General features: G+C 40.8%; 1 protein-coding gene across 2 annotated transcripts; it reads left to right on the top strand.

The window, feature by feature from the left end:
• Nucleotides 1-2,294: 2,294 nt before the first annotated feature.
• On the top strand, nucleotides 2,295-7,689 carry LOC145770220 (uncharacterized). 2 transcript variants are annotated; one of them, XM_082581815.1, is made up of 6 exons: nucleotides 2,295-2,477; nucleotides 2,860-3,000; nucleotides 3,224-3,346; nucleotides 3,695-3,874; nucleotides 4,335-4,426; nucleotides 5,301-7,689. In XM_082581815.1, exons 1-6 carry the CDS (start codon nucleotides 2,378-2,380, stop codon nucleotides 6,201-6,203), a joined length of 1,539 nt encoding a protein of 512 aa, XP_082437941.1. In that variant the 5' UTR covers nucleotides 2,295-2,377; the 3' UTR covers nucleotides 6,204-7,689. The 2 variants fall into 2 exon arrangements, with proteins under 2 accessions (XP_082437941.1, XP_082437940.1); XM_082581814.1 differs by having other exon boundaries at nucleotides 3,689-3,874.
• The last annotated feature ends 19,592 nt before the right edge of the window (nucleotides 7,690-27,281 follow it).

The following is a 27,281-nucleotide window of genomic DNA, read 5'->3' as shown; positions in this document are numbered from 1 at the left end:
CCTCAGTCGCAAATCAGATGGTTTGAAGTTTGATTCAACATCTGCAAACGTTAAATCAATGTAAAAATACTAGTTTACTTACTGAGAATCGGTAGGTCATAAGTTCACAGAAGCCTTTTTGTTACATCGTTGCCATGGTTACATCACACTTTAAGTTATTTTATTATAACAACATGATGGAGGCACAGCTATCAATATGACAGACGCTTAGAAGTAATTTTATTTTGTTATCACAGCCAAAGAACAAGGCGTTTACATAAGAAATAAGTCATTTTCTCCTTTTGTGGCTCCACTAACAAAGAGGATAACTTGCCTTTGTGTGACAACCACTCTGTTTCACAGTCAGCTATATGAATATCTTAATTATATCACTTTCCATGTTTTAGTTTTTTGCAGAAATGATTTGGTCACCCGAGGTAAAAATATATCGTACACGTTCAACGAACTTTATTCAGCATCTCACCGATAGAACATTTCATTGATGACCGCATGATTTACATCCAGTCACTTATCAACAAATTTATCAGTATCCGCCTCCAGGCCCTGCTTTGAACCAACTCATGTTTAATTGTTTCATTTGGTGGGTGGGACTGGCACAGCAAAGTCTGCTTCTTGGCATTGTTCCAAACAGCAAGTTTTATTATTCCTCCGGAGGATGCACATTGGTATGCTGCACGAAACGTCAGTAAAGCAATACGTACAAAGTTTATGCTTTGCATTTACATACATCGAACGGTCATTAAAACTATTGCTTGAAAACAAACAGTTTCGATGGAAATTTCAATTTTTATGCATCAAGATAATGAAGTTTGGAGTTGCTTGTGAGATTAAATTATTGGAGAAAGTACAACAGCATTAGATTTTTCAAAGGTTGTTTTTCACCAAAACTTGAAATGCTAGAAATGGTGCAAAATTTGGTTACAGGAACTTTAACATTCAATTGTGATGCATTACGCCGATAAGCGTCGCCATAAGTCTTTCTACAAAACTAGCAAAACATCCTTCTAACCTACAGTAAACTTAAACGTTCTGTGTTTTATACGCCGCAGCAACCGCGTGTGAAGTGAATAACAATCGGATTCAAGCACCTGCGTTCCACGCTGCTTGCCTCTTCCTCATCGTTCAAGTTCCCCATCCGAGGTTGCTCAAGCTATGTTCCTATAAATCGTCATGGTCAACTTCACTGCTACTTTCTTGGTGGTGCTTTTGAGCTTAAAAGCTTAGTTCATAGCGACATGGATCGCCATAGCATACCGTAGTTCTATCACCACAGACAACTGATGTTTCAACAAAACATCTAAAGCCGAAGCCAGCCTGTAATTGCCAAGTTGGTTTAATATTCGACTCAAAGATCTTCAGCAATTTGAGTAAAGTCATTTTCAAATAACGTATTTGTTTTAATTGGGAACAATGAAGTCATTTGGAATTCTTGTGCTTCGCTCGTCTGTAACTTTGTTGTTGATCTTTCATTTCAAAACGTTTAGTTGATGCTACAATCACAGGTATTTCAACTTTAAACCTCTTATCCTTTTTGTGAATATTTTTCTCTCATCACCCAAGAAGAGCCCGTCACGCTTAACTGACCTTCTTTCACGCTTCAGCGACCTTGAACCGATCGTCCTACAATAGATTGTTGAGGCATCCATCCAGAAGTACTGGCCAGTTGCAAGCAAATACTTTCACTTTTGTTTGTTTTTTTTACCTTTCAGGTGACGAAGTTGGGAAAAACAAGGAAGCGTTTTAACAAGCTGACTTTGCTTCGCGATTGTCATGGCGTAAGCAACTCGGTCTTTTTTTGTACTCTAGCTGCCTCAAAGTATCATTTCTACTTCCAGGTTGTTAGTTGGTGAGAATAGAACTTCAGTGCGTAGAATCTCAGTCACTATAGGTAGAAACGATGAAAAAGAAAACTTTTCCTGGCGAAGAAAGTCATAACAAAGATAGCAATTTACACTCATGCAAAGAGACCGGTCAGTGAAGAGAATCAGACTCTCCTTGGATTGCATGTCAGTTTAAGCCGACAGGAAATGAGCTACAAAGTATAAAGTTGGAGTTGATAGTTTGGATCAGCTGTCGTACAATAAAAGCGCAAGGTTTTCCCATACTGAATGAATGTCAACTAAGGCATTTCATTGTGCTTGGTTCATCAGTGTAGCAGGACGGTCAAGTTCTTTCTTATTGTAATTCAATAATTAAACATCGCACTTGGATCAACCGCCAGAAAAGATTTCAGTTTCTAGACCATCGCTGTGTTTGCGTATTTCATATAACTTTATTTCAATTTCAAAATTTTCTTCAGGTAACTTATGAATCAACATAGGTCCTGTATTTTTGTTGACAAGAATGCTGTAAATTGTAATTTACATGAACCCGTACAATGGGGTGTAGCCACAGCGCCCCAGACACACATCCAACGTTGTTTAAAGCCACGAATCTAAGTGACAACGACAAACCGGCCAACACAGTCATGATTGAAGGTGAGTCACTCGTGAATGGTCAAAGGAAAACTTCATACCAGTCACCAAAAGTTGCCATTTTACATCGCTAGACGTTGAAACATTGTCAAAAAAATTACTTTTGTTAGCTGGGATGGACATGTTTTCTGGTTGGTTTAACTTGAAGTTATGCCCAACTGTTCCATGTGACATAAACAGTTTTATATAAATCGGGCTTTAGTGTAACATGTTATAGTGAGGCTGTTTGCAATATTGAATGTATCTGAGCTTTGTTCTTCAGAGTTTTGACTACTTTACTCCCCACATCGCTCGCGCCAACTTCACTTATCGACGATTATAATTCAATCAACCCTCTCCATTAACGAATTGACCTTTATCCTAACCTTTGACCTCTCACCAACAGTTCAAAACACAACAATCGTGGTCCACAGCAAGGCGCGGAAGATAATGGCAACATGGCCAATCGCCTGCATACGTCGGTACGGTTACAACAAGCAGAACATTCTCTTTATTGAGGCCGGGAGCGGTTGCGAGACCGGGCAAGGTTCGTTTTCCTTTGTTTGATCGATTGCTTATTATCAATAGTTTGATCTCAACCAGGGAGGTACCACACGGAAAACATTATGAGAAAAACAACAGATGTATTACGCGTTTGATGTGCGAATAATTTAGACGTTTAGATTTGAGGAAAGTAATAATAAGTAAACATAAAAGTTCTCTTTCGGCGAAAAGCCAATGTAAATAAATAGAATTTTTTGTGGTAACAGGAATGTATTTGTTCAAATGCGCCCGAACGGAGCAAATCTTTCAGCTCATGAAGAGAAAGTGGGATGAGCTGCAACGGACCAATACGAATCCCCCTGCCCACCATCTCGCACCAGGCCAAACAGGTAGCTTAAAGTTATTGCAAGTTTCCATATCTTGCCACTACTCAACGGAAGCTTGGTGCTAGTTCATTTCGCGGTTTTCAATTCTCTGGACAAATGTGGCATTTTAGCCAACAAGGTTGCTGAAGGTTCCAACATAAATCATGGCGTCAGTTCACAGTTGATGCTTGTCATTTGTCCTAACCAATTGTGATATCCAGTGGCATGTACCTTCACGATCGTTGGAAATGTGAATTAGGTTATGAAGGGGGATAAATATTGAATTAACAAAAACTTTGTTAAAAAATGCATCGAATGATTTTAGCAATTTTTTAATACGAATTATTTTTATTTTTGCCATCATAGCAACAGAACAAAATCGAGAATATTACAACACAAACTGCTCAAGTGGAACCAGTCACGTGACGCCGAATGGTGAAGTTCTTTACGCCAATGGCTGTGTCCGCTTGCCGTCTACGTCATCGTCGTCAACCAATCAAAACCCACCGTCCAATACAACCACGAGAGGGAGCACTTCATCACAACATACTTGTAAGTGAGATCGTCATAAAATTACGTCATCCATCACATCAAGCTGACCACGTCACATCTTGGATAGCTGTGACGCCATCTTGTTTTGGCATATCTCACCACACTCCTCCATCAAGCTACAACATACAATTGGAGATAGTATTTGTTGCTGTTTTTAGTTCCTCGAGTTATGCGTTTCAGCGATACCGCGTGGAAAATAACAAAGTACCTAAAGCGTCGCTTTCTCTTAAAGTGTAATATATGAAAACGTGTACCAAATCTTATACGAGCCAAAACGTCAATCTTCTCATTCCCCTGTTTCATTGACGCTCTGATGAGGAAACAACAATTCAACTGGTGCCGCACTCTCTGGTTGATTGACAACTTTTCCTGAAGCCACAATAGCGCCTGTTCCTGCACTGCGCACTCGCGTTAATTGTGATTTCCAGTGACGTAAACTTACCCGCCTTTGTTTTTTCAGCTGCCCTTGTGTCCCTTCCTGAAGGGGAAGCGTTGGGGCCGGCAACCCCAGGACAACCCTTCGCCTTGCAACCAGCGCCAACTTCAAGAAAGGTACGTTGCATACCAGTGGTACCGGCGGTACTAGGCTACCTATCAGCGGCCACTGTGGCCTACGTTGTGTTCTAAGTTAGTCTCAGACTAAGAGGAATATTTGCGCTCAGTCAATTTGTACCTTTCATTTGTTTGCCTGACATGTTGGTATGATCAGTTGATAAAAAATATTACACTTTTCTCTCAAGTTTCCATCCAGAAAATGTTCCGTTCCACATTGATTCAACGTCTGCAGTTGTAGATTTAATGTAAAGGACTGACTTGTGAGATGGGTTGCAAATGAAGATCGTTGTTGTTGTTGTTGTGATTTACCTACCTGTGGGAAACAAGTAAGATAGTTTCCAAATTGAAGACTGCGGCAAATTAATAAGATGTTTCCCTGCTTGATTGTAGGCACTCAACCTTTTAATAACCGGTCAGCATGCTTGTGATCTCTGCGTGGAATGCGGGCTCGTGTCAATTTACCTGATAATTAGACACTACGTCACTGTTGGTTTTGCAAATAATTCTTTTTGCTCGTCATCAAATCACCTACTTGGTGATTTTGTGGGGACGATTTTTACCCGGTGTATGTGGTGCCGATTGCACAGATAGTTTCCCGCTCTGTATTATGGCATGGCGCACTGCATAAGGCGTTCGTTTTCCAATCATGCGGCCCTGGTTCGATACTCGGCTGGTTGCAAAAAAAAAACTACCTTCTCATTCCTAAATGCTTGGTATCAGGTGCTTCACCTATAGACGATTAGACGTTGGAGTTCGAGTTGACCAAAACTCCGATGGCCAGGCTAATGAAGTCATCTTGGAGCGGCACATACTATCGTTTCTCGTTGGATTAGTTTTCAACGTCATAATGGCTTCTTTGTTTCGTCTTCAGGAGATGGTCGACCGACGTCGGATCAACAGCGACATGCCCGCGGCCTCTGATGACGTCATCCGGGGGAATACCCAGCGCAGGAACAGCGACAACGCCAACTATCAAAACAATGACGTCCTGGTTACGTCAGACAGCTTCCCGCGACATCATCGCGTGTCGTACAGCAAGAAGAAGCAGGAGGTCACGATCGACACCGCAGCGAATGCGGCCTCCAATGGGGACATTAAAACTACGCCACAAGGTGACGCAACTGAATCCCCCAAGTTTTCCCGAACGGGTCTGGACTCCTTGGATCAGGATGTCAGCATACTGTCACTACGGTCAGATTGTGACCCTCAGCTCACCCCTGGGAGCAAGTCCTCAGGGATTGGCAGTTTAAACGGGAACGGAGCATCATCGTTATCCAATAACCCGCCTCCCCCTATTCCCCCGCCTATAAGCGACCCATGGAAGCGTCAACCCAATAAGTTCAACAAGCGAAGATATTCCCCTCCAATCTGTCATTCTGCCCGGGATTATGTGAACACATTCAATGCGAGCCTGGATGTGTCCGGTACCCCTCTCCCCGCCACCGCGGTGGGGGCGATGCATTTCAATTTCGATTTCGTCCATCTCGGCTTTCCCCGCGCCCCACGCGCAGACAGATCCAAGCTGAACTATGTTCCCGTCGAGGCCTTTAAAAACGGGGACGGGGACTACAATTGTGGGGCATCTTCCGCGTCATCAGGTATCCCAGGCACTCCGCGAACCCCAAAGACCCCCAAAACCCCACTGTCTAGCCACCAGTCAACCGACTACGCGATAATCGACCACAAAAAGACACGAGCGCTCTCGAATGCCCACCGTGCCAGACAACGCGAAAGAAAATCGTTTCGTCACGCAAATGCAGAAGCCGCTGTATGACGTCACGAACGCGAGTGACGTCGGCATGTCTTAAGTTTTTTTTTGCCTTTACTGAGTTACGTTGTCATTTTTAGGTTTATATCAAACAAGGCTGCTATCCTTGTCCTGTTTTATATCGTTACTTGTGACTAATGTTTCAAAATGCTTTGCTGTTGCTCTGTGATTCAAGTTTTGCTGCATTTTGAACCTAATGACGTCCATAGTTGCCAAACATTGAAACGAGTTTTGCCACATTTGTGATGTTGAAAGCTTATGGTTGCGTCATCGGTGCTACATCACTCTTGTCTGTATCCGTCCATGCATTCTGTAGCTGTACATGAACAGCTGTGCACCCCCTGATTATGGGGGGGTGTTCAGTTGTCTTGCAAACCTGTTCTTATAATTTTCATTGAATTGCACAAGTTTTACACTTCGTGTTTATCAACATTATTTTCAACCAATGATTTCCTAACTCGCCTTCATATTAAAATTTGTCTGATATCATGTTACCACCTGGGGATAGTAGTCATCATCTACAAACTTTCAATTGTGTTATTCTAATGTTGATTTGCGTCAATGCGTGGAATCTTTTCACATGCTTTTGGAAATGTGTTCTTCTTCCTGCTTTGTTTTCTTGTTTCGTCATTGCGACGTCACTTTATCTTATTTACACGTCATAATTCCTCGTGACTTCCGGTGTCTGGTTGCAGGCCTCTTTCATTTAAAAAGATTACTTTTTTTGCAGTTGGTTTCATCAATAGCCCTGTCAATGACCACTACTTATAGTGGGGCCTTTCTACTTGTGAGGCCCAACTGACCAACTGGGTGGCTTTCACTGCCATGTTCCTTTGACTTGTTCGATTCAAAGGCATCTTCTATGTGTTGGGATTTGTATCAAGGTGTTGCTACTGATGGCTCCAGTGGAATGCTTAATGATCTTAATGATGTTTGATCCACGGAACGTGCGATTCGAAGCAAGTTACTTCAACACGTAATGCAGAGACCCCACAACTGAATTCCCATGTGTCGAAATATCTCGAAATAAACACCACACGTCATAATGTCATTGTCCATTTAACAATCTGTTTGATTGAAAATATCGGCGTTTCGAGAATATGCTTGCCTGGTCATCTTCATAACTTTGTAAATGCAGATTAAGCATAAAAAACGTTGTCATAACGTTGTTATAATGTTGTTTTTGCCCGGTCAGAAATATAGTCACGTTTTAGAATGTTTCAAGTTGTGCAGACGTTGAAACAATACGACGAATTTCCTGGCTAGGTCTCAAAGTTTCCTGATCGTGTAATGAACCATCCCGTGGTTCATTGTAACATAATCCCTGTTGCCATAGTGACAATGCAACACACTCTCCTATGTTCATACGCATTGGCGCTGAATATTTATAGTTTCCACCATTCATGATGGTCAATCCTTGTTTTATATTTGCAGTTTTATTTTTATGAGATTCCTGCCTTTTTTATTATTAAAATCACGATTGAATTGTTGACCTTGTGTGGTTTGATGTTCGCCTCTGAATCGGAAGACGTGTTTGAGTACATTGTCCTGTCCTTCAAAAAGGGCTCAGTCTTGTTCCTGTTCGGCCCTCAGCAAAATGGATGCAACGTATTAATGCACTCGGCTGAACTTCTATGCAGCTGCGCTGGTACTGACTGCTTATTGCGCTTTGTCTGCTTTATTAAAAAAAAACGTGAAATGCAAGTCGAGGAAGAAAGTAGCAAGGTGGGCTTGACAAGAGAGGACGCGTTAGACAGATCGATGTGGAGGCAAGGTGTGAAGGCGATTGCGGCATTTGGAGGTGAATCTGGCCACCCTCGGTAACGGGGACACAGGGGCGCCGGAAGCGGGGGGGCAGGGGGCGGATGCCCCCCTGCCCTCTATTTTTCTGCAGATGGAGGGCAGGGGGGGGGCAATGGTGCCCTTTTAATGTCATGTAAACTACTGCACATTTTGCAATATAACAATTTCTGCTATTCGCTTTTAGCCTAATTATAATCTTTCATTTTTGCCTCAAAATAATATTTACCGCACAAAATTTTGCAACACAGTACATGCCTCAAAAATCGTTTTTTTTTCGGCAGCCATCGTGGCCTACCGGGAGCTCCTTCTCGGCGGCCAAATCTGCGTGCTTGGAGGCCAAAATAAAAATAACGATGGCACAAGTAAATAGAATTAAACTTGCAACAATGCTAAAATGATCACTTAGCCTTATTGATTTCTGGGCCTGGGCGACGTCCTACAATAGAATCGTTGCACCACGCAATAACTGCTTTATCGGGATTGTAATCCAGTACTGCGGGACCATCTAACGACACTCGCACGAGTGCCTCAGTGGCTTAGCTAGGGCGGGGTGAGGGGGGCGGACCGCCCCGGGCGGCACGTCTGGGGGCGGCACTTTCAGACTACGATTTTTGATTTTGATTATAATCTGATAAAAAAACGCATTTCATTTTCACATGCTTTTTCTTGAAGGGGCGGAAAAATCTGAATCCGACCCCGGGCGGTACATTCCGGCACATTCCCTGGCTATGCCACTGGAGTGTCTCCAATGTGGCTGATTTTAAAGGTTCGCCACTACCCTAGAATTCTTTTTAGCAACGAAAAACAACGTTCGACATGATTGTGTTGACGATGACGGCAAGGTAATAATATAAGTATTTCAATGATGTGAAGGACATTACTAAAAGAAGCATAATTTTTGCAAAATATGATCAAAAAATATTTTCCCCTCGGATGTCAACTAACCTAGTTCTTCTTTTTAACAACGAATCGACATAAAAACGACAATATTGCCAGCCCACGTAAATTAGCACTTCGGATTAAGACTTTGTTAAAATAAACGTCTTGAATTACAAACAAGACTTACAGCGCTGGTGATCGCAGATGGATATATTCCATCAATAACAAATACTCCCGCACAATGCAACAGTGGCGATTATGACGCGCTGACCTAATTTTGTGTCACTCTTTGATACTACATGTTTTTGACAGTTAATCCACAATCATTTTATTGCGAAATTAAATAATTGGTTAGAAAAGACTGGCGGCCAAACTTGGCCGATTGAGTAGGTAGCACCGGCTGTCATTTAAGCACTACTTAGCGGCCATGGCCGCAGGCTGCTTTAAGGCTTGACAGTAGGTTACATCATTATAACATAGCATGATGCCCTTCTTTGTATACCGGACACTTGTAGGCTATCATTACTCAATACATAGTGAGGTGATAGATTAGCATTATTGCTATATCTTAACCTAAAACTTTAAAAAAAAATTGGCCTTTTACTAAACAAAAGTGCCCTTTTTCGTAATCTTGCCCTCCCAGTCAAAAATCGTTCCGGCGCCCCTGCGGGGACATCACCGGATTTAAACTGGACTACTACTACACTAAGCGCTGAGAGCAACACATATCTGCTATAAATAAAAGCCGAGGAATGTCCCAGACAGCAAAATCTGTCATATATACATTGATCATCTGCAGACGTTAAATCAATGTATATATAACAGACCTTGCTGTCTGGGGTAGAATACATCATTTACTATTGGAGTGCTGTCACCGGACAGTGTGACATGTTCATCCAAAGCATGGTTTAGATTGCTTCAAGAACATGATACTGACGGTGATGGAAAAAAAATTGTAGGCTACGAGAAAGTTGCTGCAGAGGACATTTGCATTATAGTTCAAAGTGAGGAAGAGTAATCTCATTTGCCAATGAGATAACACACATTACATTGCAGTGATAGCCTGTGCAAGAAGTTTCACCGTGGCATTGAAGGCGGATAAAAGACGCTTTGTAAGTTCATGGCAGCCACTTTAACAAGTCGAAATTCTGCCACTGCGAATGACTACAATGCAACTGCCAACCTATCAGAACATGTTATAAGAGGCTACCGTCCAATTGTGACCCTTCTAGCACTCATCCAGAGCCAGAGAGTTAATGCTTGTTTTGAACTTTATTTGGTAATTACAGAAGAAAAAGAGCAATAGCATTGGTGGGAATCGAACCCGCGTCAATGAAATGACTACTTTCTAGCCCTAACCCCTAAGCCAACCAGCTGACAAAAAATCCATCACTTAATTTGCTTTCTATCATCTTCTTTTCGTCATTTTTTACGTCACTTAAACCGTAGCTTATGATTGGTTGGCGGTTTCATTCTAGTCATTTTCATTGGCAGAATTTCGACTTGTTAAAGTGGCTACCTGAGTTCATACCATCGTCAAGCAGCCACATCCCATTTGCCAGGAGAAGGAAAAATTACGTTATTAACAATCACTTTCATTGGTCATCTCAGTCTGTTTCTTTGCTTTTTTATTTGTTATTAGCAAAAATATATATTTTGTTTATTTCTTTCTACATTTCTTTTTCACAGCTTATTTGAGGCCCCGATCGAAAGAAAATGGAAAACGCCATAGGCTACTCGAGTTTACCCTTGCTTAGAATCATAAGTGGTGTATGTCCATGCTGTCTTGAGAGGGAACTTTTTTGGTACCGTAACTTATTTAGCCTGCTGCTGATAGAATTGTCACTGTCCAGTGTCCACCATTTTAAATCATATTTTATCAATTACAGTGATGTACGTGCATACAAAAAATATTGACGCCGTCAGCGTAAAGGCAAACGTTCGAAAAACCATACGCCGTATAATGCGTAAACGTAACTTGTAAAAAAGTTGGCGGCGTCAGCGTCAGCGCATACACTAGCGTAAACTAATTTTGTTTGCTAGGTGCCAAACATTTACACGGTATAAACCACTCGAAACAAACAAGTTTTGTTTTGAATTTCCACCCGGGACTTTTCCACGAAGATACACAAGCATCTGAAAGTGTTCATCTGACATTTTGCTGTGTTTTGGTTCCAATATGTCTTTGCCCATTGAAAACATTCTTTCAACTGCAGCTCTGGAAGGTAGGCCTATTGGCGTGTTGCAGCGAAAAAAATACATCAAAAGGTACGGTATGCGTTGACGCTATGCGCTAAAAACCGCGAAATCTTTACGGCGTAGCTCTAAGCGCAAACTATGCAAAAAAATGTCGCCGCAAGCGTTAGCGTAAACAAAAAGTCTACGCCGCAAGTATGCGGCGTCGAATTTGCGGTGTATACGTACATCTCTGATCAATTATACTTTTCCTAACCCACTAAACACAATCAGGGTAAAAAATAATCTGTGTTATTAAAGCTATAGCATAGATAGATGTTATTGTTTTCATTTGTTTGTACTTTTTTTTCCTTTCTATCCTAAATTTTATGTTCAGGAAATTAAAGAGTCCCTGAAATTTCAACCGTGCCAATTTTTTTTAACTTAATAACTTATTTTGGTCTCAAAGCACGATCCCTATAACGCTTGCGTTTTATCGCTTCTACTTTTTTCTAGACCTTTGCTATGTTTACGTGTAGGCCTATTGTTTTCGCTGTGGTGGTCAGAAATAAAAACAACTGGACTGAACCATTTGTAAAACATTCAACATTGCATGAAGCAGATGCTTGGGAATTTCGCAAAGTGTATGTTCGTTGTGAAGCTCAGCAGACTGGCTGGTCACAGCGGTAAACCATAATCTCTTCGTGGGAAAATGTAACATAAGATTCCCGAATCCGTTCGTCTGTATGTAATGACCGAAAAAGAAACACTCCTTCGAAACGTTTTTTCAAAATTGTATTTCTGTAAAAATAGCCTCAAAGCTGTCGAAATTGGATGCAACGCCGTACACCACTAAAACTTGTCACTACAGAACAGATTACTTAGATAAAAGACGGAAAATTTGTCCAGCTAGCAAGCACCAAGCAAACAGTGAAATATGCGACTGACTTCCAACAAACAATTTTACGAATGACTAGAATAATTTGCGATATCTCAAATGCACGTAGACAGTAGCTGTGACGCAATAATGAAAGACATTGTCACGCAATTCAAACCGTTGTTCAAAGGTAGTGATGCAATATTTCATCAGGTCTTACGACCGATGGTGCAATATTTGGACATTTTCTAGCAATTTCCATGACGTAAGATGCCAGCTAGGTTAAGTAGACCATAACTGATTTTTATATGACGTTTGATTTGGTGAAAATTGTCGGGAACATAGCGGCCCCTAGTTATGACAGTCTGACATGGCATAACTAAAAAAGAATTGACGACAATTGTGAGCCAATGAATAAAAACACACGATACACAAATTGTTTGAATCACTCACGTTTAAGTTAATACGTAAATACAAAGGGCATGCAAAGAATGAACAACAATACGGAATAATACACGACGATACATGAAATTGGTACCATAGGTACATGCTAAAATGACGCTATATACAATGGTTGCGATAATAACCGACTGTTCCGGGCTCAGACAAGGGTCGGCCACCGCAGACAAAACCAGGCTCAAACCCTAACACTTAGGTGTTCTTTACGGGGGCGAGGCACGAAATATCCCTCAACACGTAGTCTACTTTCACTTTCCCCGTACTCTCATCATAGTTGCAGACGGCAACTTTAGCTCTACGAACCACAGGCTTCCCTTTCCTAATTTGTGGAACCACCTCATGCACCATCCCAAGTTGATACTTCCCACGTTTATCAATGTCTTGGAGAGAACCCACCACTACAAGTTGACCAGGCTCCAAATTCTCGGCCATTTTTAACCATTTTTTCCGGCCCTGAAGCCCTGGCAAGTAAAAATCTATCCATTTGCTCCAAAACTGCTGAGAAAGTGACAAATTGAACCGATAATCCCTTCTTAGTTGGTCACGATCATGTGGTTGCCCAACAGCACAGTATGGGTCTAAGTATGGAGTCAAAAGTGAGGCAGGGGTGATGACAGTAAAATCCCTAGGGTCGTCACTCAAAGGTACCAAAGGGCGTTCGTTCACGATCCGAACAGCACTGCTGGTGTACGTAAGCAGTTCAATAAAATTGGGCTTACGTATTGAAGAGTCTAAAATGTGAAAAAATGCAATTTTAAATTGTTTTACCATTGCTTCCCAAGCGCCACCTTGCGCTGGAGCATACGGAGGTATAAACTCCCAGTTTATCTGCTTCTGTCTCAGGGCGTTGTGAAATTCAGTTGATTTTATCAACTCGGGTAACTTCTTAGATGCCGCCTGAAAGGTGCTTCCATTATCGGAATAGATTGCATTAACCTGCCCACGTAAATCTATAAACCTAGTAAAGGCAAGTAAAAAATCACTCAGCGACAATGACGTAACCAGCTCAACATGGATAGCGCGAGATGCCATACATGTGAACAAGAGTCCCCAAGCTTTTTTGTGACTCCTACCTTCAACAAAGGTGAATGGTCCAAGATAGTCTGAGCCGCAATCAAAAAAGGGTTTCCTATTCGCAGTTGTGCGAGACAAAGGTAAATCAGACATGAGCTGCCTTATAGGTCGCGCTTTCTCAATCGCGCATACACCACAGTCATTAAGATACCTCTTCACGGAGGCATTACCATTAGCGATCCAAAACTTCTGTCGCGTGGACAACAAAGTGTGCTGTACTCCACAGTGCGCATTTCCATTATGATGCGACACTACAACAAGCCTAGTGAAGGGGTGTTTCGAAGGCAAAACAATCGGATGCTTTGCTTCAAGAGAGATCTCAGGAGAATTACTTAAGCGCCTTTCAATGCGAATTACACCAGCGTCATCTACACAAGGTCTGTACTTTTTAAGTGAACGCAATTCTTTCAAGCGTTCCTTCTCACGTTGCGAAGCGCCAACACTACCCCGCTTTATCACTTCCTCAAGGGCATCCGGCAATCGTTTGGTCATTAAATGTACCACATCGCCATACACGCTTTTCTGAACAAACTTCACAGTTAAGTCTAAGGCTCTATTAAGATAAGAAGCATCCAGTTTTGGCTTCACAAAGCTACGCTTTCTCGTTTTACAGCACAAAAATTCAACAAAAGCAACCAAATAAGCGATTCTCTTTTTCATAACATACAAAGAAGGTGCGGCCTCGATCAATCTGTGAAGGCCACCCTGTCCAACGTCAAGCGACTCCTCTTCGTCACAAAGATATAGGCTATGGATAGGTACTGAAGTGACATTTTCTACAGATGGAATTTCTTCACATTGATAGAGAAGACTAGAACCATTCAACCACAACTCTCGAAATTCTCTCTTAGTAATAAGATTTGGCCGTGTGCCAACATCAGCTGGGTTCATATCGGTAGGGCAAAAACGCCAATCCTGGACTCCAGACAACAATAAAATATGCTCAACTCGACGCGTGATAAACTTATTCAAACGTAAATCAGGGTTTTTAACCCACTGCAACACTGTCCGAGAATCACACCAAAAATATTTAATGCAGTCAGGCATCTTCAATGCCTCGTAGGCCTGCTTCACGAGTCTTGCTGTATTCAAAGCGGCAACAAGCTCTTTCCTAGCTATCGGCCAAGAAAACTGATTTTTTTACAACAATGGTAGATTTACCCAGAACGAAAGACACACTAGGAACTCCATTAACCAATCTACGCAAGTAAACAACCGAAGAGAAAGCTTGATTCGAAGCATCGCTAAACCCATGTAATTGATAAGAAACAACATCATCCGGACTACACACACCAGAGTTTGCAAAATACCATCTCGGTAACGAAAAATCCTTAAGCAGGTCCAAAGAGCGAAGCCACGACTCCCACTCTTTAACAAAGCTATCAGGGACCTCGGTGTCCCAATCAAACTTATCCATTGCCAATTGCTGAAGTATCAGGCGTGCTTTTAGAAAAAATGGCGCTCCAAAGCCTAGCGGATCAAAATTTTGTCCAAGCTGACTGAGCATACTTCGGCGCGTGTGTTTAGCTAAGGGCTTTAAGGAACATGCGATACGCACTTCGTCAGACTCGGTTTGCCACACACAACCCAATGTCTTCGCTGATGGCAAAGTCATATCATCAGTCTGAAAGTCCACATCACGAATCAAAGGTGAGAGCATCTCATTATCCAAATTTGACAAGACAATCATAGCCTCCTTGCTAGCGCTCCACTTAACAAGTTTAAACCCACGGCTATCAAACAAAGCAATTGATTCATTAGTGATTTGCTGAGCTTCCTCTAAGCTATCAGCCGAAAATATAAAATCATCCATGTACATATTATTTGCAATATTGCAGAGAGTTAGTTCACCAGCACTGCTGGGATTCTGCTCGATCATTTTCTTTATAGCCAAGCAAGCGATATATGGGCTACTCTTTATTCCCCAAGGGTGTACACAAAAACGAAAGGGTACCATTCTACCATTTTCAAGGTCATCATCTTCAAACCACAATATACGAAACAAATCCCTCTGCGACTCAGGTAACTTTATTTGAAAGAAGCATTTAGTCACATCAGCCATGAGACCAAATCTACCATGCCGAAATCTAGCCAAGACATCTACCAGAGGGTTCAACAAGTCAGGACCCGAAAACATTACATCATTACCACAAGTTTCTCGAAATTCAGACTTGCCGTCGTAAACAATGCGCTTTTTTAATTGTGACGTCACAAAGTATGGTAAATACCACTGAAAGCCCTTTACATTTCCTGCTTCAACAGCACGCTCAATATAGCCATTAGATTTAAGATCCTTCATGGTGTCAGTAAGGAAATAACGAAGTTCAGGTTGTTTTAAAGCCTTTTTCCTTAAAGCAGCCGCTCTATCTGACGCCAATACAAAATTGTTAGGTAGATCAATATCTTCCTTCAACGGAACAGGTATCTCAAATCGACCATCTTTCAACTCAATATTCGGTTCGACAAGTTCTCTAGCCAAAATATCATTGCGAGACAATTCACAGGTTTCATTTTGCAAAGTCAAATCCTGAATGACTTTATTCAGGTCTGCTATTTCCATATCACGAGACTCAATTTTACGCTGAAAGCTAGAGATGACATCCGACTCTGAAGACGTTTGCACTCTGCACACGTTAGCAACGCTTTCATCTAAGGGTGACTTACCACCACAAGCCAACCAACCGAGAGGAGTGAGCAAAGCATGTGGTTCACTACGATTCTCACCAACACGCTCTTCTTTAGCACACATCAAGTAAGCGTTGTCGTTGCCAATCAGTACATCTACAGTACTACAATCATTCAAATGAAACATATTCACGTCATGAAAGTGACGGAAACCACTTAAATCCTGCTTGTGCGGTAAAGTTTTAACATCGTCAGCCCAAGCTGGGTTAACCACCGAAGTTATATCACAAAACAGTTCATCCGTCTCTAACGACTGGATGTTGAGTTTAACAAGGTCAGCACAAGTAGGTTTCTGACCAGCCAGAGTATCCATTTTAAACGACGCTTTGTCATACGGTTTAACGTCAAGTTCGCAGACCAAATCACTCGAAACAAAAGTCAACTGCGAACCAGGATCATGCTGACAATACACCAACTTCGATTTGCCAGTCATTGGATTCAAAACACTAGCAGCAGTAATGCGGTTAAAGGCTGCTTTAACATTTCCAATCTTAACATTACGCACAGGAACTCTGGCACCAACATCATCTTTACCGACCGAATCCAGAGAATCACGTGACGTCACATAAAAATCATGCAGAAGAAAATAGTGTTTCCTATCGTTGTTAGGGCCACATTGACGACAGTTGTTTGCATGAACGCAATCCCTGACTATATGCTGGCGCAAACAACTCAAGCATTTGCCAGCTTTCACAATGACATCTCTCCGATCTTTAGGTGTCAAGCGCAAAAATTCTTTACAATTAGACAAAAAATGATATTCAACTTGACCACGTGACGAACAATAAAAACATGCCGGTATGTCTCTACGTCTGGCCACACCACCGCGCGGTGCGCCAACAGCAGTCGAGTACTGCGAACTCCCTGAAATCACATTATCATGGGGTTTTACCGACGTCTGCCTAACCGGACATGAAGGCAATTTTCCTTTGCCAGACTTTTTAAAATGCTGCGACTCACCAGAATCGCCCATTAGCATAATGCTAAAATCAGTCGACTTGCGCGTTTCCTCCCGTACTACAAATTCAAACAAACTCTGAAAAGTATGCTCATTAGTGCCACCATACTGATCACCTAAAAAGTCAAGATAACGCTGCTTAGCGTCAAACGGGAGTCGCTTAGCCAAATCCAAAACAAAACGTCCTTCCAATTTGTCACGCTGACCATACGCTTGCGCGTAAAGCAGACACTGCGACAATTCATCTTTAAACTCTTTCAAATCACTGGAAAAGATCGAAGTCAATTTGCTACCATAGCGATACTTTCTAATTTCCGGTTCGGCGAAAAGACCTCCACGAACCCCAAAACGCTGGGACAAGCGAGCTAACGACATTTCTATCCTGTCTTCTTCTGACAAGCCAAGAGTGTCGGAAACCAAATTAGCAATCATTTGCGCGGCTGTTCTAACACAAGCTGCTTGTAACAAAGTCAAACGAGTTCCTTTAAACGGTGAAGCTGCCATTAAGGCCGTAACACGATTTTTAAAGAAGATAAATGTATTATTACCATCGTAACCAATCAAGGCCGCCTTATCAAAAAACGTCCTACTACTTTGGTATTCAAAAAAGCAATCCTGTTGTTGAGAACTCGATTTAGCGGGAGAAGACAAACTATATCCCTTAAGGGTCTGAGTGGGCTCAGTCACATGCACAGCCCGATCACGATCCTCACACACGTTAAAATCAGGAGACGCGATACGCCTCTCACAACCACCCAAATTGCGTGTAGCTGGGAGATCAAAAACTAGCGGCGCAGAAAATTGTGAAGGGGGCAAAACATTACTTCTGATAGCGGCCCCGTGACCTGTACGCTCTGGGGGAGGAGTTCGGCTATAATTCGCAGGCCTTGGCTCTACAGCCTTCGGAAGACCCTTAGCCGCGGCCCCGAGACCTCCTGAAACAGCTGGAAAACGTGTGGATTGCACTGGTCCACTTAGGGGAAGGGAAGGTAATTTGATACGGAAGATAATTTGATACACCCCCCCTACAGAAATGTACAAAAAATATTGGTCAAAAATATTGTCATTAGGTGGAAGATCTGTGAAAATAATGCCTACAAAAATTGCACCATGCAGCTAACTCGTGCTTTTATGGCATAAAATTGTGAAAGTGTGTTTTTTGAGTATTTTCGTAAAAATTTTAACTCATGATTATCTTCGTCTGGAAAATTAAAGAAAAGTTTCTGAAAGATGAAACCAAACTCATTCGACAGTTCATTGATAAGGCTTCAAGGGCATGTCACGTTTTTTCTGCAATGTGCATCCAAGCATACAAAAATCAGTATTTTATAACTTTTTTTGAAAAAGGTAAATTGATACATGTGGAGAAGGTAAATTGATACAGTATATTAAATTCTTTTTTGTGACTGTAATAAATGTTGACATTGATCTACTTGATTTAAATAAGTTATTCTTTATTAACAAGACCTGCTACTTTGGGAAACAACTATTATATAAGCTTTTGTAGGCCAACACGCTATCTGCTGTCAAAAAATGAGAAAAGTGCAAAGCACCCCCCTTGAATAAGAACTCCAGCCAATGATCCTTCCCATGACCATCCCGCTGCAGAAGCTTCGCCGCACACATGGGCCTCAACAGTCATCTTTGCACCCAAGCACGCCAACCACATATTAAATTTTCATTTATTGCTTTGCTGTCAAAGGGGATTTCTGTATTAGTTTTACTGTATCAAATTACGTTCCGGGTGTATCAATTTACCTTCCGTGGAAGGTAAATTGATACATTTGAGTAATGTTTTTAAAATTTCAATTAAAAAAAAAGTAACAAAAATAAAAAAGTGAAAATGTTTTTAAAAAGTGTGTAAGGGACCAGACTTTCATTTCAGCTTAAAATCAATAATTTGTATCAGATAATTTTCAGTTAACAGGCAAAAATGTTAAAAGTGTATCAAATTACCTTCCCTTCCCCTACAGATTGAACAGGCGTCTGGAAAAGGTTACGTAAATTAAACTGCGATTGATGTTCATTTCTGGAATGGCTAGAAGAGCCCTTCTTAGAACTACGCTGGGAGCCCAACTCTGATCGATATTCAGCTAAAACTACCTCTTTACGTTGTTCAGCCCTCAACTGAGCGTCTTTGAGTGCGAACTCAGCAGCTCTCGCTTCTGCTCTCGCGGCGGCCTCAGCAGCTCTCGCTTCGGCCTCAGCTCTCGCAGCGGCCTCTGCTCGTACGGCCTCAGCAGCTCTCGCTTCGGCCTCAGCTCTTATGGTCTCAGCTCTCGCCATGGCCTCAGCAGCTCTTGCATCGGCCTCAGCTTGTATCTGGAGCTCCTCTCGTCTTAGCTGTAGGTTAATTTGTGCCACTATCCGAGACGAACTCGTAGACATCCTAGTGCTTACATTTGAGGCGCTATCCTCAGGATGTATGTCAGCATCCAACATATCTGAGAACTCACTTACTTTTTGTTCAAGGTTATTTTTTAACGAGTTAAATTCGGGGTCTACCCTATCACGAAGTTCTGCCAAGATTGCAGAGTTAAAAATTTTAGTCGAAAGAGCATGGAAATGCCGTAATTCCTCTTCTAAAGTAGAGAACTTAGATCTAAAAGTTAACAGTTCCTGCTTATCACTCAAAGAACCTAGGGCTACAGAAAGTTCCCCAATTTGAGTCAAAATATCCCTTCTAAGATGCCGGGCCTCTCGAACTGACTTAGCCTCATCGTTACTGGGTCCCTCCCCAGAATGGCCTGCCCGACCGCAAAGAACATCATCAGGCTTAAACTCAGTCGAGTCGACGGCGGTCGAGTCCTTGTCGCCACCGAGTGTAGACATATTAAATGTTGGGGCTAAATTTAACAATTAAAAAATTAAGTTACACAAACACACAAAATTAAGTTATAAAAAACTTAACTGCAAAGACCGTAAAAATACAAAAAGAATTTAAATGCACAATACCGTAGTTGTACGGGTATATGAAGTCCTAGAGACGTTCCACAAAACTTGCTTGGATTCGTTCACTTGAATCTTCAAGCACAGATCGATTGTCTTTAATCTTTTTTCTTCAAATGAATGTCAATGTTGTTTTTTCTTCAGAACCAACAAAGAAACGCCTTTAATTTTTAACTTGAAGTTCTTCAGTACCAACTGAGAAGAAATGTCTTTAATTTTCTTTTGCTTCTGTAGACTACCAACCAACAAGATCTTCTTTTATTATTTTGCTTTAATTTCTTCTTGACCTACCAACTGACAAGAACTCGTCTTTTATTATTTATGTGCTTCTAGTGCTTCTTGGCCTACCAGCTAACAAGTCACGTCTTTTATTATTTATGGTCACAGCGGTAAACCATAATCTCTTCGTGGGAAAATTGTAACATAAGATTCCCGAATCCGTTCGTCTGTATGTAATGACCGAAAAAGAAACACTCCTTCGAAACGTCTTTTCAAATTTGTATTTCTGTAAAAATAGCCTCAAAGCTGTCGAAATTGGATGCAACGCCGTACACCACTAAAACTTGTCACTACAGAACAGATTACTTAGATAAAAGACGGAAAATTTGTCCAGCTAGCAAGCACCAAGCAAACAGTTAAATATGCGACTGACTTCCAACAAACAATTTTACGAATGACTAGAATAATTTGCGATATCTCAAATGCACGTAGACAGTAACTGTGACGCAATAATGAAAGACATTGTCACGCAATTCAAACCGTTGTTCAAAGGTAGTGATGCAATATTTCATCAGGTCTTACGACCGATGGTGCAATATTTGGACATTTTCTAGCAATTTCCATGACGTAAGATGCCAGCTAGATTAAGTAGACCATAACTGGTTTTTATATGACGTTTGATTTGGTGAAAATTGTCGGGAACACTGGCCTCTACGAAATCGGAGTGTCTAGGGAGCTGACTTTGTTCAGTCCCCATCTTATGGAGATGCCTCAAAGTGGTGTAGAGGTGAACCCAGGCTGAAAACTAGACTCATTCCTAGAAACTCCTGGGGCTAATAGACACACGTAAAAGTCCCCAAAAGCAATCTGTTTTTGAGGGAAGAGGACAGTGTCTGACGGGCAGGCATCCTGTAAGGCGGGCCTCAATGAACAGAGCACCCGACAGCCCGTTACAACCGGTTCCCCTGAATCTGCACGTTCCGATTTTATTGGACTGCAGTGGACATGGAGCTGGCCAAGAGTGTGTGCGTCACTCTCGCGTAGTCACGGTTACCTTAAACAACCACACAAGCGAATGGCCTTCGTCTCAATTTGGACCAGGACCGAACAAAGCCCAATGGCGATGATATTACGGGCAACGGGGGCAGGCTTAGTAGAGCTGGAAGCCTCCAGCCCGGTCTCACACATTGGCGGCGGATCAGCAGACTGGATACCAACAAGGATCGGTAGCCTAGGTATAGATGTTATAGTCGTCATTTTATTTACGTTGATTTTATGTAGCTAACTTGTGACCTGCCTCACTACATAATAACATTCAGCGTTTTCTGGTACAGACGCTGGAATTGATTACCATCAACGCGTGTAGGCTAATCAATTAAGTGTTCTGTACCACGTTCCTTAGTTGATTGTTTTGCGTTTCTTTCTTACTAAGTTATATATTGTGTTGCTTTGATACACTGAATCAGTAAGTAACAAGAGGTAAATGGTTTTCTCACTTGGTTGGCTACTACTATTATTATTGCTTATTTTATATTAAACGTCTGGAAATACAACAGACATTTAACTGGCGTCACCGGCAGGATCTTTACAGAATTTCTACAGGATTTTAGAAACATGGAGAAACTGATCGAAGTCCTGCAACAACAAATTCTGGAAATACAACAGTAGGTTTGGAGTTTCGTTCAAAAAAGTTTGTTTCAAACAGCCCTAGTTTGGGACTCCCGAGGCGGGCTTACAAAATGGAAAAAAAAGTTTTAAAAAAATTTAGAAGTGAACCCGATTAGTGTAAACTAGAAATTCGTCTACTATGCTGTTGCTCTTGCTGAATGACAGTCCGGCTGCCAGTAGCTAGTTAATTTCACATTCATTCCACTCCGTGGCGGATCCAGGAGGCGAACACCTCTTCCTCCACAGAAAACAGAAAAGTCATTGTATTCATAGTGTTTTTGCAAGGTCGGATTTATGTGGAATGGACCTACAAATCATTGTGATTTATTGAAATTGCTCCTCACTAAACCTACTGCATACTTTCTGGATCCGCCCCTGATTTGACTTATCTGCAACAATGTACAACACATTCAGGCGCGGATCTATAGGAGGGAATTTTGTGAGAATTTGTTGAATGGTTTGATATGCTTCTAAACAGCTGGTATTAGTCCCACAGCGGACTTACAACCCCCCCTTTGGCACGCGTGTGACGTCACGATATTGAGAATCATGCTTTCAGTCTCTATGTCTCTTAAACAAAGTTTGCCTAATTTTATGCGAAATTGCATTAAAAGAGCGAGTTTTGCCAATACCAAACATTCAAACATCTCAGCCAGGAATTAACAACAAGAAAACATAGAAACTTAGCTTTATTACCGAAAAAATGCCGAAGAAAACATGATCTTATCCTTTTGCTATGCCACCGGACAGCACCATTTTACAGGAATATTTATACCCATATTTTTGGTGAAAATACTTTCAAAATGCACCAAATTCAAGGTAATTTTTCAAAATTTTCTGAGGAAGGCCCCCCAGACCCCCCGCCGTTGGGTGTCGCCTTTGACGAACACGCTGTCGGGCTTCGCCGCCGGCCGTCAAAACCCCCCAAATTCTTGGCTACGCCACTGTTCATATCTGTTTTATCTTTTTCTTACTTTTTAATTCATTTTCAAATTTTCTGCCCCCCCCCCCCCAAAAAAAATCCTAGATCCGCGCCTGAACACAGCACACACCCAACAAACAAACTGAACCCTGAAATATTATAGGAAACATCTACCTTTCGGAATTTAAGTCGTCCGTGAGTAGTGTTGCCAAATACAAGTATTTTAACAAAATTGAATTTATATGAAATAAAATGAAAGGTTGATCACTGAACAATATAAATATGAAAAATTTAGTGCGTTTGAAATAAGACTTCCAGCCAAACGTTTTTTCTTAGCTTTTTAAAAAAGGTGAAAAGTTTACTTTTCATGATCATTCTTTTTTAATATTTTAACAATTAATACAGGTAATAAAGTTTGATTAATTTAATATTATAAAAAATATGGCGACATCACCGTTTATAACAATTCTAAACCATTCCTAAAAAGACATATATCCTTCTACTTTGTCAAGGATTGTGACTATGAAACTGAAAAAAAAATTGCACTGCATTTGGAAAATTATGGTGCTTTGAAGGGTATTTCGTTGGCGGGTTTTGGCAGCACTGTGCACATAAAGATGCTGGCCGAAGCCGAATACAGAAATAATTTAAATATAGAACACCTGCGCAACGCTTAGTTTATCAGGGTCAGTGGTGCCACTCTTAGTGTTTTTCCACTAAATCTAGTGTTCTAGTGGTTTTTTTTGCTATCTAGTGTTTTTTAGCGATTTACCGCTATGTTGATGTGCATAAGTTTGGACAGTGTTCAAAGTAGCCCCACCTATTTTTGTTTGGCTGCATCAATGTGTTTGTTGTGATTTTCAAAGTGGACTCGAGTTTTTTTCTAGTTGCACCCAATGATGACCAAATTTGAGATATTTAGCATAAATACTTTAAAAAATGCACACAAATGACTGTGAAAAGTGTTCAAAGTAGGTAACGTAGCCTACCATATGGTACCGGAGGCTTACATTTCGTCGCTTACATTTAATGAGTGTGGAGTTCTTAGACTACACTACCTCAGAGATGATTGTGAGTAATATTGTGTTTTTCACAATATATTCGCAAAGGCTAAATTTGGGAAAATTTTGTTTGACCCCAAAATGTTTTACTCTCCTACGGCTATGACTTCAGGGTTCTCACTTTCAAGGAAATTCAGTTCTACTTTGAAATTTTAAGGACTTTTAACCAGGGTTGTTGGTATTTTACCCGACCCAAAAAAAACCACTTAAAAAAACCCCAAAAAAAACATAAAAAAAACCAGAGCATCATATTTGTCCAGTTTTTATTAGAAAATTACAAAAATGAACAAAAACACTACAAGGCACTTAAAACAAACTTTAAATTAGGACTCAAGGATGTGATTGTGAAGTAAATTTCCAAGAATAAACTGAAAACGCAGTGGATATTGTACAGTACACAAAAATCAAGTAATGTCACTTTGTGTATACAGTAGAATTCGCCTATAACGGCACCTCTAGGGGATTGCAAAAACTGACGTTATAGCCGAATTGACGTTATAGACGAACTGCCGCGAACTTCCAAAACTGTCTTTTGAATAAAGAAAGAAGTGTATGATCCAGTCAGGATTACTGTGTACCTCCAAACTGACAAATGTCACGCAGAAAATACGTTTGTTTGGCATTTTGCTTCAGAGATCTCTTTCGACAACAGTTGTCCTACAGTTACTGTAGGTTAATGTGTAACACTGCGGGCTGCGGCTTCTAGTTTATACAGTACTGCACGTACAACTGTTGTTTAAAGGTCAGCTGTAGAGCTGCTTTTTACACGTGATGGTTTTTCACGCGGGAAAAAAGTTAATTCAGTTAATTAAAGTCCATGCTGCGAACGACGCAGCAAAATAAAGGGAAGACATTTTGCAAGCAGCAGCGCTAACTGGATTAAAAGACTGACCGTTCGTGGTGAAGGTGATGGCTTAAAGCAGGAATGTCCAACCTGCGGACGCACTGCCACCTGAGATTTTTGTGCGGCCCGCTAGTCATTTTCACTCCCAGTAGTATTTTTAACTTCACGGAGAAAAAGAAACAAAATGTGAACTTTATAGAAAATGAAGAATGGTTAAATGATTTGTCTTTCTTAGTTGACCTCACAGAAGTCCTAGATTATAATACCGTAGCTCAATTTGCATTTACAAGGGAAAGGTCAGTTGTGTAGTTCAATGTTCGAGCGAATAAGTAGCTTTACCAGGAAATTAAAACTTTTCATAGCACAATTGAAAGCTGGCGAAATTGTAGCCTACATTTTCGTAGTCTATCTGAAAGAGCTCAAGACAGGTCTGAATTAAAACTATGAAAAGTATGCTAAGTTATGTGAAGATTTGCTTGAAGAATTTACAGTCAGATTTTCTGACTTCAAAAAGATTAAAATTTAATTAAAATTCATCAGTGACCCATTTTCATTTCAGTGTGATAAAGCTCCACCCGAATTCCAACATGAACTGCGAAGTCGAGAAAGTTTGAAAAATTTCCACAGAGAACACACTCTTCCTTTATTTTATAAAGAATTACATTCATGTAATGAATTTATTAAATTAAGTTAGTTAATTTGTCCAGAAAATTATTGCTTATGTGGGCAGCACATATTGTTGCGAGCAGTTATTTTTATCCATGAAAAACATCGAAACTGCAGAAAGAAACAGACTGACCGACAAACACTTAGCAAACATCCCAAGAATCAAAACAGCGTTCTTTAATGCAAATGTTGATAACCTCTTAGCTGGAAAACAATGTCAAAAATCTCATTGACTTTGTATTGTAGAAATAAATTTTTGTTTCTTTTTATGTGTGTGTTATTTTGTTGTTATTTTCAATAATGAAATTAATGGTTTTCAATTGTTTCTTTATGTACCTATTTTTCTTGAAATTTAGTAGGTTCTGCGACCCATTGATTTATTTCAAGTGACAATGCGGCCCACTAGAATAAAAGGTTGGACATCCCTGGCTTAAAGTGACGTTATAAACGAACAAAATACGTCTGGGGACCAATAAAGGGTGCTGTTACATGCGAATTGACGTTATAGGCGATGCTGTTGTAGCCGAACTACAATGTACGTAAAAGATAGGAATTCTGCCGGGACCGAGCGAAATGTGACGTAATAGGCGAATTGACGTTATACACGAAGCTGTTATAGGCGAATTCTACTGTACTACATTAAAACTCATTTATGCAAGAAGGCCTTATAGTTAAACTGGTGAAAGTACTACTCTACTGTAGTCTGTATATATGATGTGAAATGCAATTTAGGAGGCTATTTATCAATTACAGATTCTGGATTCTAACGCATGGCTGTTTCAGAGCATTTGCCTAAATGGCCATTGGCCACGCAATCGTTCAATTGCTCATCCATTACTATATATAATATATATATAAATGATAAAAAATATTTAAACATGACGGCATAAATGCTCCTTGCCTTCAAATCTAAAGCAAATGATGCAATAATGTGATTTCTACCACGGTAGCATCAACTTGGTATAGAAATCAGTGGATGATGCAACATCCAACTTGATCTTGAAATTAATGGATGATGCAACATTCAAGCAACAACAGCCCTAGTGCATTATTTTATTGAGTTATGCAAGCATGTACTGTGAGTGAAAGGCACTTCATTCGTAAAAAGTAGTTTTGAGGTGAAATATGCATGAATCTACCTTTTTTTTTGCATCTTTTTTAAAAAAACCCGGGTTTTTTAAAAAAATCTGGGCGGGTTGGGCTTTTTTAAAAAACCTGGGTTTTTCTCAACCCTGCTTTTAACACTCACTAACGCCATTGGCTGTCATTTTTGTACATTATGCAATGCATGTAAATGATCGTGTACTTATGATGCTAGTGTTTTTTTGTGAATCTAGTGTTTTTTTAGGAAGTGGCTACGTTTACGGCGCCGTAAATACAGCCGTTCCATGCCTTTTTTTTTAATCTTTACGTCGCTTTTACTGCGCATGCGCGCTGGTGCGTATTTTTTCTTTTTTCACCTTCTCTTTTTAAGCAAAAGACGAAAGAAAAAGTGAATATATAACTTCTAAATTCAACCGCCTTTGCCAAGTGAGTCAGTGGCGCGTGCGATTTTTGTCTGGCTCTTACTCTCAAGGATATGAGTTCGATACCGCCAGGAGGTGATTCTTTTTTAAACTAAATTCTAATCTGAAGTGACTCAATCGTTAGGCTACGCATTTTTATGGCCGTTCAGTTTAGTTTGTTTTTAGTTCTGACCATCACAACGAAAAAACAGTATATGATTAACACAGCAGAGGTCTAGAAAAAGGTAGAAGCGACAAAAAGCGGACGTTATAGGCTAGCGTGCATGATACCGTACCGAAACAGGACAATCAGTTTAAAATATGGCACGGCCGTAACACC

The sequence above is a fragment of the Aplidium turbinatum genome, chromosome 5, assembly GCF_918807975.1.
Source record: "Aplidium turbinatum chromosome 5, kaAplTurb1.1, whole genome shotgun sequence".
Classification (NCBI taxonomy): domain Eukaryota; kingdom Metazoa; phylum Chordata; class Ascidiacea; order Aplousobranchia; family Polyclinidae; genus Aplidium; species Aplidium turbinatum.
The sequence above is the reverse complement of the archived record's forward strand: the minus strand, read 5'-3'. Positions and strand labels throughout refer to the sequence as shown.

Excerpts from the sequence above, each read along its gene's own strand:
- LOC145770220 (XM_082581814.1), top strand. The coding sequence starts at position 2,378 with ATGGGGTGTAGCCACAGCGCCCCAGACACACATCCAACGTTGTTTAAA. Across the intron at positions 2,478-2,859 it reads CAACACAGTCATGATTGAAG|TTCAAAACACAACAATCGTG; the intron begins GTGAGTCACTCG and ends TCTCACCAACAG. Across the intron at positions 3,001-3,223 it reads CGGTTGCGAGACCGGGCAAG|GAATGTATTTGTTCAAATGC; the intron begins GTTCGTTTTCCT and ends TTGTGGTAACAG.